The sequence below is a fragment of the Apteryx mantelli genome, chromosome 4 (genome assembly GCF_036417845.1).
Source record: "Apteryx mantelli isolate bAptMan1 chromosome 4, bAptMan1.hap1, whole genome shotgun sequence".
NCBI classification, from domain to species: domain Eukaryota; kingdom Metazoa; phylum Chordata; class Aves; order Apterygiformes; family Apterygidae; genus Apteryx; species Apteryx mantelli.
Window position 1 is genome coordinate 62,433,504 of NC_089981.1, and position 15,347 is coordinate 62,448,850.

The 15,347-nt window shown below is 36.5% G+C and overlaps 1 protein-coding gene across 1 annotated transcript in view; it reads right to left on the minus strand.

Annotated features, from left to right (window-relative positions):
• The window catches only part of SLC25A21 (solute carrier family 25 member 21), a 265,493-nt gene that overhangs the window by 103,018 nt on the left and 147,128 nt on the right, over positions 1 to 15,347 (minus strand). Inside the window, exon 2 of the mRNA XM_067296757.1 lies at positions 13,311 to 13,359. Within this exon, the coding sequence (XP_067152858.1) occupies positions 13,311 to 13,359 (49 nt within the window). The remainder of the gene's footprint in view (positions 1 to 13,310; positions 13,360 to 15,347) is intronic.

The window sequence follows — 15,347 nt, forward strand, 5'->3', positions numbered from 1 at the left end:
AATTTGTGTATACACCCTCAATTAGCATGAAGTTCTGCATTACAGCTGGGCTGATCTAATGGTATGAAGCCACTAGAAAGAAATGCTTTTTTGATAGCTTAATTTTCTGACATATCAGCAAGCTGAATCAGCTTACCCTGAAGTTTTGCAATTGCTAGATCTGATACAAGGGAAATGGTGGGACTATATTACCAACACTAGAGAAGCAAGTTGGTAGGAGAGAATAAGGAGCAGGACTAACTCTTTCAGTATCAGACCATCCTCACATCAGAGCAGGTGTAATATTATACTCCACTCTAAGTGACAGTGTAAACACATATGTCTTTCATACATACTTTTAGCACAAGGTTCTGCGGTTGCCACTGATGAGTTGCCCCCTTCCTCGCTCTGGTATTGCCTCTTATGCAATTGTGTGAGGAACTAACTCAGGAAACAAAGCTGGCCAAAAAGAAACCCAACCAGAAAGTGATTAATTGATCAATTTTCCACTGACTCAACTCCCTGAACTGTCCCTGCATGGCTATTAAGTGTCAAGAGGACAAATGTAATCCCAAAATAACCGAGCTTAAATTCTCATGGAACCACAACTTCAAATTAAAGATGCCTTTTCTCACTTTTTTCTGAGATATAAAAAAAGTCTGAAAAGATTTTTCTTTTTTGGTCTTCCTTTCCTAATTTATATTCCAATTTAGCAATCTCAGAACTATTTAATTTGATCTTTCCAGGTTGTGACTGACTTGCTTAGTGAAAAGTTTCATGAGACAGTCGAGCTCATCTAAAAACTTCCTGCTGTCTAAAGGCACTTTTCCCATCCCAATTCCCAGTTGTGTTGTCCTTCTTCCTCCCATCACACTCTGACACTTGTCTGATTCTTGTGTTGAGTTGATTTGGCTCACTAACCTGCTAAGAAACAGCTGGGAGTGAAGAGAAAGAGAGGCCGCTCCTTTTAGCATCAGCAGTCTCTTAGATTAGTCCAAGTGGCCTGCAAAATGTGACTCTCAGAGATTCTGAGGTCAGTCCTGTCAGTTTATGCATCTCCACCTTAGAGACCTATTTATTTTGGTGCCTTTTAGGAATTCAAATCAAACAAGAGTAGATGCAACCGTGCAAGCAAAAGTTGAAGCAATTTAAATGCAATACCAACTCATTAAGACCTCCATTTAAGTTCTGCTTCCTCTGTACATCTATGTCATAATTCGGACAGGTTTTTCATGTTCTCTATAGCTTTCAAGGCTGACGAGACATGGACTTTAAATATATGGGGAAAATATTGAAAAAAAATTCTTTAAATCTTCTAAATTTTCTTTACTGAATGTAAATAAACAAGAAAGGATATGAACCTTCCACAACCACCACCACCCCTGCTTTTTTCACAGGTGAGATCCTAAACAAATAGTGTGATTGTTAATATAAAGATTCCTGAATAAAGTCATACAGGCTTCTTTAAGGGAGCCTGGTACTCTACTCTACTCAAAGAGAGAAATAACATTCCCCACCAGCCAAGGATGCTGTTATTTTCTCCTAACTCACACCATCCAGAGTCGCCGACAAATGAGAGGCTATGATACAAGTCTCTGTTCCTAGCACAAGGACGTCAGTGCTTACAGTGCTCTAAACTCATGCAGAGAAGTCCCGTGGGTACGAATACTGAAGTCGAAAACCATAGCAAGAAATATTGTTTCCAAAAAGAAGTAGCCAACTCACCTTCTAGGAGAAACCAGCCTGGCTTAAGTTGCTACAGAGGAAGTTAAAATCTGAGCAGATGCCAGATGGATAGTAGCACATGTAGCATTCAAAAGTATTTGTCCCTTCTCGCAATTACAGACACTGAACAACAACATGTGCGTGTGGACACTCCAGCACTTTCTAATCTCTCCCCTGCAGACAGGTATGCGGCAGCCAGTACACAGAGGATTCTCAGGTACCATTTTGTCCCTGTTCCAGATTTTGGGAAATGGATAGCAAAGGATAAGAAATAGCAGCACCTTTCATAGTTCTGAGAAGTTAATACTGCTAAGGATCAACAATCCATTACTGCCCATCAGGGACAAGGGGCAGCCAGGAAGGAACTGCACCTCAGAGAGGCACAATTCCTTCTGCGTGCTGCTCTTGGGCTGGTGCCACTATGTTCTGCCCCTCGCTCAGCTCGGGTTGTAAAAGCACAATCAAACCCATTGTCTTCTCACCAGGGAGTCATCAGTTTACTACAACATTGCAGCAGTTAAAAACTTGCAAATATTTCCTTAGGTTTTTTTTTTTTTTTTTACTCTCTTGAGAAATAAATTCAAAAGAAAGCTCTATTGTGCCAAGATTATTTTGGAGATGGTATTTTACTCGCATCCTACTCAACATGAAGACTCTTGTTTCTCAAAACCCCCTCTAGACCTAGAATACACAGTGATGCATCTGCTAGTAAAAACATGCAAAAAGCATAGTTCATAAAGATATTATCTCTCTTTTTATTTATTTATAGATTTACTTGGCACCCATTGGCCTAATGCAGTTATTTTAGGGACATACTTAAATACAGCACTAATGGCCAACTTCTCTGAGAGAATTATTGGCATTGCTACATTTATATTGTGCTTCCAACATATACAACTGTCTTCTCTTGTGTGCATAGCTTCTAAAAGCTAGCTTGCATACAAGTAAAAAACAACGCAATGTAAAGAGGTAGGTAACTGCTTTTCTTTTTATTGTAAATGAAGATGTTTTATAGTGATTTCTGATACTTAAATGATCTCCCACTAGTTTCACTACATGACCAAATACTAATAAAAGTAAATATAGCTTTTGTTATTTTTTTTAAACAAAGTGGTTCCTTGCTTGCTTTATTTTCGGCATGTTCCATCCATGGTTAGAAATCAGGCATGACAGTGGTCTAACCCAAAATTTTTGTCCATGGGTTAGAAATCAGGCATGACCATGGTCTACCCATGAATGTGATCTTAATGTTTTATACCGCTGACAAATCATTAACATCTGTTAATAACTCACCCAGCTGCTTTGTTAGATTGTTTTGAAAAAACCTTATGCACAGCATAGATGTCTCCAACTTATAGCCTATGTAACCTTTCCCAGCTGTTCAATCCTTATTTTAAATATTACTTTAAAATGCAGACATTTTAAAAACTATCCCATTTCTTTGTCTCTAGACTGCTTTTCTAACTGTGCTAACATCTGTTCACTTCCACTCCCCAATTCCCATTTTAAATACTTATTTTCAGCGTGTATTTTTCTTGTAAATAGAATCCCATGTACTTTCTCACCTCCTAGCCCTCCACTTTCTGTTTTCCTCCCTTGCTCTCATTCCACAATATCCCCCACGGTTTCACTTGTATCATTGTATTTTAAATGAAGGATTGATACAGACAGAAGATTATTAAAGAGCCTCTTTAATTATCTAATCCTAATTTAAGCTTGGGGGAAAGAAAATGGGGGCACGTCATGCATCTACTGTGTCTAAAGGGAATAAACAAAGGGAAAGAGGAACAATGTACAGTAGAAAGGAGTATACGTAGTTGTTAGGGATGAAATTACATAATGGAAAGTTTCAAATTAACATTGGAAAAGACTTCATGGCTGTAAGAACTAGTAGGCTGTGCAAGAGCCTCCCAAGGGAAATAGAGGCAGCTTGTCACCTGGCACACTTTAAAATAGGCTGCCCAAAATCTGTGGTTTGGGGCCAAGCAGCTAACAGTCAGCCCTGGGTGTGAAGTCAGGGAGTGCAGAGGCAGGGATGTCTGAAGATGCGCAGAAGGCTTTCGTTCCTCTTTCCTTCCTGCCCTGTTGTCCTAAGAAGGCAGAGGGGAAGGAGAGGACAAGTAGGAATTACAGAGAAGGGGATGAAGCTGGTCCGTGCTCGGCCTGAAAGCTCATCCCATGCTGGGGATTTGCCTCCTGACAGGCAGCATGGGAGGACCAGAGGAAGAGGAGAGCATGGTCTGCTGAATGTGGCATTGGAAAGGGGGTTTCAGAGTGTTGGTACAGCAGTGGCAGGAGGCAGGGCATGATGGTAACACCTGATGTGGGAACTGGCTGTGATTTTAAGTGCTGGTTCCACTAAACTGGACTCAACTGCATCCAGTACAGACATGGATAAAATGCTGGTGGTTTTGGTAACTTTCCTCATTGCCCTGCACTAGCAGATGAATAGGCAAACAGATCTCCCACCTCCAGAATCAATAGGCCAGATTTATAAATGATGTACAGGGTGGTCCACATTATATTGAAACACTCAAACTCTATCAGATATATTTCTTTCTCACTGTTAGAGTGTAAGGAGCATGAAGGCAATTTATTTAACTCAAAAAAGGCACACAATTAAAAAGAGACCTGCCTGCAATCTGTAATTTCTTCTAGTTCCTTGATGTGTAAAGTATGGTAATTTCTTTTTTTTTCTTTTCTGTACAGCAGTAAAATGGGTATCCTTAGGCTGTCGTAATCTAAATAAATCATTATGAAATGCTAAGATATTTGGAAAGATATACTTACATGGAGATGTTTCAAAGTACATACAAAAATCTAATGAAAAATAATCAGAAATCAAGAGAAAACTACTATTAAAGCTATTGCTTAAAAGCTATTGAAAGGCAAGCTAAATGGCTTAAACATTTATAACGATCCACAGAGAATGTCACAGCTTTATTTAGTGGGAATCGGTATCTCAGCATCCCAATTCATCAGTACTATACTAAAAACCATGCCATAACTGGCCTACCTGCTAGTGGTGACAGCAGAGAATCAAGAACTAAATAAATTACGGGAACTCAATTCTTTACCCTAATATCAGACATGATTCCTCCAACTTAGGATTTAGTCAAATGAGTGCAATTGTGTCAGCAGGCTTTTTGTCCATCTTTATAGTATTTTCTATACAAATAAGGTTATACTTCTCCAGAACTGTCAGCCTGACCCCCGCACATGTCCAAAATGTTTCAAATTTAATTTTTGTCATGAAGATTTGGTCACATGTATATGTATGTACATATGCATATGTATACCTTGAGACAATACAAAGAGAATGCAAGTGATTCTTACTATCTCTTATTTCTTTGGTAGGTTCTAAATAGAGAAGCAGCCAAACTGTAAGATGAGCACATTTTAGAGAGTGTCTAGTCCTATATGTCCTAGTCCTATCCCTTTCCTTCCTTTCCCTATCAGATAGTGCTATCAAAAAAAAAGCATTTTGCCATATCTGTAACCCATGATAGGGTTCTCCCCCCACTGTTACTGTTTTGGAGCTTATTGTCACATTTTCCTACTCTGCCTGGAAGAGGTCTCATATTATGAAAGGAAATATTTTTATAAAATTAAGATAAAAACAAAAGGAAGGAAAAAAATTCAGTGCTTTCTTGGATTTAAACCAGGAGTGCACAATGTGCAGCCCATGAAATCATAAAATGCAGTCCACACCACCCTCTTGTAACTGCAGCATGAGGACATAGCTAATCAACTGCAGGTTTTTCCACTGCTAGTGAACTTAAACATCAAGTAACTTCCCCTTCTCTATCAAGGAATATACTGTAGCAGTACAACCAAATGCGTCTGTGTACATTTATCTTTAAAAGATGTAAATATATATATATGCAGATTATAGAAGGGAAACCCTCAGGCTCCTGTCAAATTACAAGTTCTGCCCTTGTAGTTGCCAGGGAATATTTATATGAAGCTGGTACCCGATCTCAGTAAGTATTGGAAATACAAACACAGAAAGAGTATTGTGCTATTGCATTAGAATGAAAGCAAAACATACATTAAAGGGAACTGAAATGAACTATTCTAGCTCATTGTCCAAACTGGATGAAAGGCAAAACAATGAGTATAAAATTGTGAAGAGCAAAAATCCATGTTTAAATTCTGCAAATGTCCATAGTCAAAAGGGTTGTCACTAGTAGAACAAGTAGTATTTGACAAGTCTTTTAGCATGATTTTGATTTGTTCCTAGAGTCAACTGCACAAGCAATCATCTGTAAAGAGTTCTACCAGACAGAGCTGTGCTTGAGGTGTGTAAAAAGACAGATGGAAAGATGCACCAAACAAAGTTCCTGAACCAAAACATAGGCTACTTTTTGGAGAGCACTAAGGCCATTCAAAATCAGCTTTGATCCAGTTTGGTTCCAAAAATCCAAAACACACCACCCAAACCTATTAGACTAAAAAGAAAATGTGTAAGAAAATTATCACAGATTTCCTCTTGTCAGTCCTGGTTCCTCCTCAGGCATTCTTTCTCCCTTGCCCTCTGCAGGAGACTTTTCACTTGCTTCATCTCCTGAAAAGCTCACCCCACCATCTGCTACTGCTGCTCTCCTCAAGTCTTCTACGACAGTCCCGCCACTGCCTCCCTGTACAGAGTGCCACTTCGCTTCCTTCCAGTGTACAGGGCTGGCCAGGTGCACACTTCCACAATGCAGATAGCTAATGAGGAGTCTGAAGTTTTCATTCATTTTATTTTATCCCCCTAATAACCGTAGAAACCAGGAAAGGATCCTTTAAAAGGGAAATGGAGATTATTATTCTATCTTGAGCCTGTCAAAGGTGGACACGGGTTATTTGGCAGGTGTTAGAAATTCCACACTGTTACAGCTCACAAGTAAATCTAGAGATTAAGAGTAGTTTTTGTATGGCCAATGAAATGGCAAAGATAACATGTAAACTAAAGCACAGCAGCATCACGCCAATTCTGTCAAATGGAATTGAATATTTTATGGGATTTCAGATGTTTTAAAAAGCACCTATTATTCATAAAAATACACAGTATACAGTAGAATGTGCGATCAAAATCATCCATTTGACCAATTTTCACATACAGAATCATCATTTAAAAAAATATCAGGGAAAAACTTGAGAAAAGAGATCCAACAGTCTGTTTTGATGATGTACAAATTTGGATTCTATAAGAGCAGGGATATGATTATTCTAAAATCAAGGAACACTAAATCATACAAGTTTTCCACAAAAACTACACTGATTTGAAATAGGGTAGTATTAAGCACTTCTGTTAGACCACAGATAACATAGTATCACATGAGGAGATGATGAAATTGCATTTATACAGCTCTTTTTATCCCAAAGGATCTCAACAGTCTTTACAAAATATACATATGGTGTGCCTATAAATACAAAAAGGACTATAGGAACAGAAATCACTTTGACCAGCACTGCAAATCAGAGCATCTGTTTAACACTGCACATCAATACTGTTCTTTAATTCAGGGAAGGATTTAAATTGGAATAGTATATCTAGCTGGAATTATTAGCCCACGTGCCCTTATTAATTCCTAACAGATTGTATGGAGAAGGAAAACAAAGGGCAAATTACCGAGCCCTGGATCATATCCACATCCAAATTATTGTAAACTTGAGATAAGTTCTTATTATATACAACTTGGAATGAAGGATCTGTAAGGAAATATTCAAACTATTTAAATGCTGAACTTTAAATGCCAAAAACAGAGTATCAGCTAGAATATGCGCACAGACCCTAGGAACGATTGTGCCGAAGGCCACTGATAAATCAAGTAAGACTAATCCCAGAGAAAAGCCTTGACATTTGGTTGAAATAAGAACATTAAATTGAGTTGGTCAAGGATTATTTTTACCAGGCTTTTTTCCCCCCAAATCAAAAAACTTTTCTCAGGAAAGGATCAGTTTCACTACATTTTTATATGCTTTTTTAGATGATAAAGGATATTCCTTTCTACATTTTTGATCCAACACTTTTGTTTTCCTGGTTCAAATTGATTTTTCATTTCAAAGAAATTGAAACTGAAGTGAAAACTTCCAAAATTCAAAATGAGTTAAATAAAAAGTTTCATTGGCTAAAACTCAATGTTTTTTTAACAGTCTTCTGAGAGTTCAGCTTTTCATTCCAATTCAGTATTGCTTGGTATCCTGATAATTTTCCCAGGACAGGAAGACTATTTTCTGCTTAAACTATTATGAATCTAACTAGAGCAGTTTCCATCAAGTAACATCAACTTAACACAGCCTGATGTGAACAAAGTGCGTTATGATCATTTGGAAATGGTAACATTGTATAAGGACAATGAACTCTTCTTTAAACGAAAATTTTTCAGAAATAGACTCCACTACTGCTCATTTAAACAAAAAAGACCAAAAATCAAAGAGGAATTAATGATATAAAGGAAGTAGTTCTTGCAAAACAACAGATGGAATGAGATCGGAAACACATGTAGTAAGCTGAACTTTTCTAATAAGACCAAAATGACAAAAATTGCAACAAAGGAACAAAATGGACAAACACACACAAAAATCAGCAGAACAGTTGCTGACTAGAAATGAGTCTGCAACACAGAGTCCAAATCTGCATTTAGATCCCAAATATTTTCTAAATTCAGGGTTTTAGATCCATGATGTTGGTCTGGATTGTTGCAGAAAGAGTGGCAAACTGTAAAATCTACATGATGACTAGATGAAAACTTTCTCAAAATTTGCCGAGAATTATTGGCCTCATTTTCTTAATGCTGATATTCTGGATTGAACAAAAGATAGGAACTCAGTTTCTCATTCCTATAAAGATTCCACTTCCTTAAAGTGGAAACAGCATGGATTGCATCTTCCCTAGATTTTGCAAAAGGTGGGAAACAGCTTTAAGAAAAATAATGGGGAGGTCAAATAGGTTGTTCAGTAAAACAAGCTGAATTCAGAGAGGTATATGTTGTACTTTTTAAGGGGTATAGTTAGTAACAGAATTTCCTTTATTCTCCTGAGAAACTGAAGGAAAAGATTTTGAAAGAACTCCTCCTGGCTTCTCTCTTGGTCATTGCTTTCCAGTTTGCACACAGCCATCCTAATATGAGGCTGTGTTACAAGGGCACAATAATGTCTGAAAATAGAAGTGATTGTTAAAATAAAGAATAAAAATACTCAAATGCATCTAAAGCTTGAATTAACCAGAGAAGCATAAAAACATTGTTGAATATATACTTGTTATGACACAAGTTCTCCTGATGATTGTCTTGATACAACAATAAACTAGACTTTCTCTAATTCCCTTTAGATGGTAGTTGGTTTATGATAATATTTAACACTTCAAATATATGATCTGAAAGTAAAAAAAAATACAAACCTAAATCCTCAAGTGGTATGAAGTAACCTGCCTCCACTAAGTCAATAAAGATTTAGAGCACAATTTTGCATTAGCCTCATATGACAGAAACTGTCTTTTTTTCAAATACTTGTCTCAAAGTGTGTAGTGACATCAAGTTATTGCCACAATGTCACAAAGAGATAAGTAAATGATTTATCCAGACCCTATAACATTTTTCCTGTCCATGGGACTTTCAGACACAAATCTTCTCAGATGTGTTAGGTATCTGAAAGTTTCTGGTGATTTTTTTTAATTTTTTCTCTACTATTTCAAAGCACTTAATCACAAATTTCTTTGTTTTTGTTTTCTATTAATTTTTCTCATGTAGAAACAATTGTTAAAAATTTACAAAGTATGGTTTCCATTTCCTAACTACACAACACCAAGCCACATCCAAAATGCATATTCCTACTTAAAGGTACATTTCACAGTTTTTATGAATACTTGCACAGACAACTTTAAAATTTGTTTTCAAGACTACTGGAGCCACTAAAATTCAGCTGTATAAATACTGGTGATAATCACCGAAAAAGAGAGGAAGCACATATAATGGTAATCCACTAGAAACCTGAGGAAATAATAGCCAAAATTTTATTTCTAGTGATGGAATCTGTAATTCCTAATGCTGCAATATGGTTGCATCCATTCTTTTGAGGCGGTAAAACGTAATAGCGAGGAAAATTATCTGTTGGTGTGTGCAGTCTGGGAGGTACCAAGCTTTGTTCCCTGCTCCTGAAAACAACAGTTTTATGCTAGCAACTCAATAGTAGGAAAATTAAAAAATTGAACAGTTATTTTCTAACACTTTAAAAATGTTCAAGGCTGTGAGACCAAATGAGATCAGAACCCAGAGCCATCAGACAGAAAACAGTAACATCTTCCAGTTATCACGCAGGCTTACTTGCCTGATCCCTCAAACAATGCTAGCTTGCCCTTGACGGCAGACAACTCCCCATAATTCTCTTCCTTAGTTATTCTTTGACTATTCCTGTCAGCTGTTGCACAAGTATTCATTTTCCAACAATAAAAGGTTGTTAAGTTATGAATTTTGTACATTTGCTTAAACTGAAACATATGCCAGTTGGACACAAAGCATATCCTCTAGCTGGAAAAACTCTTTTCTGTTTTTAGTTTTAAAGTAACATATATAACAAAGTCTTGTGCTACATATCATGATCAAGCATACTTTTTGTCATCTTCTGGTAAGTCTTATGGATGAAAATGACATTACAGCCCACAACACACTTAAGACCCAGAAAAAGGGTCCACAAAGGAGAAGTAACTCTTTATTCAGATTAAGATACTTTCTCCTCAGAAGCTTTCCAATAAACAAAGATCATCTAGGTTTCCTGATCAAAAAGAGGACCTTCTAAGTCTGGACTATATCTGTACCAAAAAGATGTTGCTACTGCTCTCCCTGTTCATACTTAGGAGGACACAAGAATAATGAATACTTACTGAATACTGTAAAATTTACTTGTATTGAGGAGGACAAGAACAGAGGTTCAGTACTTTATTTAATTTACAGGCGACTAAATTCATCATAAGGATACCTAACACATAAAACAATTAACAAAAGTTCTTTGTGATACTGTGAGACTAACAAATCTAGCACAAATTCTTGAATAGTCTCTCATCATAAACTACACAAACAGGCGTTTTAATTGAGAAGAGAGATTTATTTCAAAGAAGAAGGGGGATTCATAGGGCTAAAATAATTGATTACAGCTATCTCCATTTATCTAGATCATTTATGTGAACTTATTAAAGTAGTGATCTTCTTTGGTGTTCTAACTGAGAACAAAATAAAATTATTTTGAAATACACATTTAATAGAAAACACTTCATTAAGCACTTTGCTTGTTTCAGCTTATAAAAACACACTTTTTATATGAATTGTCCCTTCCCCATCCCCAAAACGTACTATGGATAAACAAGTTTAGTATTGTTACTGTAGAATAATAGAAAATTACTAAACACAGCAAACATATTGCAAAATGTTGTCACAAAAGAGCCAAATCATTTTCCAGGGTTTCAAAATCTTAAATAGAAACTTTATTTTCTCTAATTTTTTATTAAAAACATACACAAAAAACATAACAAGCAAGCAATGATTCCCGAGCCACAAATCCACTAGATGTGAGCCTCTGGCATCTTCCCTAAGCTCCTTCAGAATGCTAACTTAGATCAAATAAAGTTCCACTAATTGAAAAGGCCACAGGACTCTTCACTAAACACACAATTTGTAGAAAAAATGCAGAAAACTCAAAGCAACATAAAAATTAAGGAACAAATGGTACTTTTAGGAATCCTTTCACTTTGGCATAAGAAAAAAGCCTAATAGCTGGAAGTGATTAAGAAATGATGGATTATCAATACTGTGTTGGAGAGGAGTGAGTGCACTGTGCAATAGTACTTATAAGAAACTGCAACAATAAAGTAAAAGAAAATGTGTTAGAAAACTTTCTAAATGAAAAGTTTATAATTAAGACTATGTTTCATTTGAACCTCTCCAAAACCATCACACAAAGAATTAATCTGCTATAGCAGTTTTGAGAATTTTGGACTATTACATAAAGAAAGGCAATGGCATGGTGTTAGGAACATGGCACTGAATGATGGATCAGATAAAAGTATGTTCCATTCTTGGTTTGCCATTGGCTTACAAGATGTAAGTATTTACAAGTATTAACACATGCTAGCATCAGCAGGAGAATTACTGCAAAATCTGTGTAGTATATCTGAATATACTTGCACCAGCAGGGCACAGAAAAACTAGCACCTGGATGCTTTTCACCTCTACTTCTTTATGTTGATCATGCCAGGAAAAATAACATACAAGTGTCTCCTGAATCCACAGAGTTGCAGTTCAGAAAACAGAAGACATGAAGAAATTTTCCTAGTGGCTTTTTTAGTTCATTCTGCCCCTTAGTTTAACCTTGAATCTCAACCTGATTTCTCCCACACACCTACTGTTCTTTCATTTCTTTCTGCTTTCTTCATTAATTCCTATGTTTATGGATTCAGGTTTCATATTTAAAGGGTTCCTAATTTTTATTATTATTTTTATGCTGATACAACTTTGTAAATATCCCCTTTAATGCTTTCCATTTCTGGCTCTCAGATATGATTAGCATTTTCACTATTAGAAATATGATGAAAAAAAACCAGGAAAACCTGGAATAGAAATGGGGAAATCTGTCCCCATTATTTGAGTGTCCACTGTATATATGGTTTCTATCAGAAAGCTGAAAGAACATCTGCTGATTGCCAGCTTATCAGAACGTGTGTGCAATTAATGCTTTTTATGATGTATGGTATGTGGCATGTCCTAAGTCATGAGTGAATCTAAGGATATATATTATGTTCTTTGAACCAAAACTGGGGGCACAAGGATGGGTAGGATAACAATCTCAGCAGCAACTGTCCTCCTAATCAGACCCTAAGAGGGGTCTGAATCATCTCCAGTGAAGCTTTCCTATCTGCATGACTGGGACCTAGATAGAACCCTAAGGGAGCAGTATATGGTAATTATAGGCATTGCATGTAACATATATGGCATGAAAAACAAATTTGCTCCTCTTTATTGTATACTTCTGCATTCTGGTTTGCTTCTCATATATGGGAACACTCATGAATAAAGATATGAAAACTAAAAAGGTCAGAAAAACACTAGAATATTCAAGATACTTGTAATACAACTATTTGTTACTCTCTCAGTAAACAACATATTAAGACAAAAATCAGAGGATCAAATTTTCCAGATCACTTCGTCATTTATGCTCCCATAAAAACAAATACGCAGAAAAGAAATAGGGACAAAAAATGCTCTCATCAGGTCTTAAAAATCTGTGAAAATGATTTTGGAGGTATTTTGCAGTTACATATAAAGGCATTAATGCAGATGATACATATAGTAAGCAAATTTAACTATAACCATCTTTATATAATAGAATTTCCTTACTAGGTTAAAATATATATTTCATAAAACGCATTTAACACCTTTGGATGACCTCTAATCAGAAATGTGTCATGCTATTCAAATTCCATCTGTCAAATGCTGTTAGAAAAAGGTAAGTAAATATAAATGCCATTAAAGGGAGAAGTTATCTTGGAGAAGTTCTAATATTGTTTTTTTGACAGCTCCTAATTTGGACATCTTCCAGTGTCAACAAAACCTGTTGAAGCAGAATCTTACCTTGTTTTCACTACATCAAGGGGATGCATCAGGCAAATTTCTACAAGGCCTAAAAAAAAAAAAAAAAGACCTAATAAATGTTTGTACAAACAGTAGTTTAATTTTCCTCGATTCCAATAGATTTTGAAGTTTGAAAAGCAAAGCAAGTAAAAAACTAAACTTATCATTGATGATACAGTACTTATACAGCTCATATAATAAAGATACTCTTCTGAAGCGTATTCTAACAGTCACAAGGGATTTTAGACAGTAAACTAAGCAATTGCGGCTGTTGACTGGAGTGGTGGGGAAAGTGAGGACGTAAGCTGTGTGATCATTTTAATCATTGTTTTTGCTCAGTCTTCTGACTTAGGATCATCAGGAACATTTGACTGGCATCACAAATAAATATATTAACTCCTTCTGAAAGTAGTGAAGGAAGGGAGTTCAGGTTAGCACTGGCTTCTTTGTCATATAAGACTAATCCCTAAAGATACTGCCATTATGCAAGACAGTGCTGGAGGTTGAGATGAACTTGCTGTTAAAATTATAGCTGACTCTTGAGCTGGCTATTCAAGCCTCAGCCTTACTGGTCCTTCATCCTGTCCTAGAAGCTCCTGTTCTTGCACGAACTCTGATGAGAAGTCCCTGCTTCTCCTCTTCCCACTCCTCCTGCTCATCACGAGCACCTGTTAAGTTCACACGTGCTGGGGACTTTCCAAGTCCAAGAATGGAGGGTGTGAACTGGAAGAGGGGAGAAATAAGAGGTCTAGAAAATCCCTCCCTGACTTAAAAATTGGTCCTGCCACTTTTTTCCACCCACCTGCCACCTCATGCAAAGTCCAGAAATTTACCACCCACATTTGGCCCATGCTCCCGGCATATGTTGCCTTCCACTCTTTCTGAACACTTCAGAGCTTCTTTACATCTGCTTACATTAGGTTTGCCTGCTCCCCATTCACTCCAAAAAAATAAATATACAGGATAAACATATATTGATCAGGATCACAGGAAAAAGTATATCCTTGAGATCTGGCAATAGAGAGATGCTAAAAACAACGATAATAATTTTTAAGAGTTTTGAAATATGAGAAAATATGGATATGTGCATGTTCAAGATACTAGATCGTCATGTTTTTGAACTTGCTGTGCTCTTTTTATCCAGAGTAATTAATGCTATAACATGCAAGAACAGTTTCTGAAGACTATACTGATTATAATGATTGAATGTATCTGTTTCATCTATTTATTATTTTACTAAAAATAATTACAAACATTTTCTAATACAGAATGTGTTTTTGGTGATTCATGGTTAAATTTCAAAAAATCTTAAAATGTACCTTGATTCAGGATAGCATTCTTATTCAAGTCAGAGTATCTGCAAATGCCCTTCTTTATGCATACCATAAAGTTCCACCGAAATTAGGCACATGCTTCAGTTCTGCTAGCGCTTTTCTAATTCAGATACCACTGTCTTAAGGTCCAGATCATGTTCTCTTCTTATTTTAGTGGCACAGACTATGACCAAGCTTAAGTGTCACTGAAATTAACAGCCTCTAACACCTAAAGCAACTTATTACATGCTAAGATGTTCAACCAAGCAAGACAAAGAAATTACTCTAATACAAAGAAGTGATAATCCCATTTTGAAATGTACCACCCACAAACTATTGAACCAATGTAATTTGCATTTTGGCCCTACTCTTCGGCAGACTTGATGGAGAAAGGTTCTTAGTGGACATGCAGGAAGCAGGCTCTGCCTTGATGGGGTGCACTACAGCATTAAAGACTTCTTTTTTTCCATTACTGAATGTAAATCTAAGCATGGTTTTTGTTTCCAATTGCAATTATTTCAGAACTACTAAAACTTAATGTTTCAAGTAGAATAGGAAAACAAGGTTTTTTAAAGTTCACATAAAGGAGGATTAAATTCCAAAGCATTTACTAGTTTCAACGTCAACTTTATACAAAGTTCCTGAATAATACAGGTAAGGCAGTCCCTGATACAACATGGTATGCACCCAAGTAAGCCTTTTACACTGACAAAAGCATTAGTAG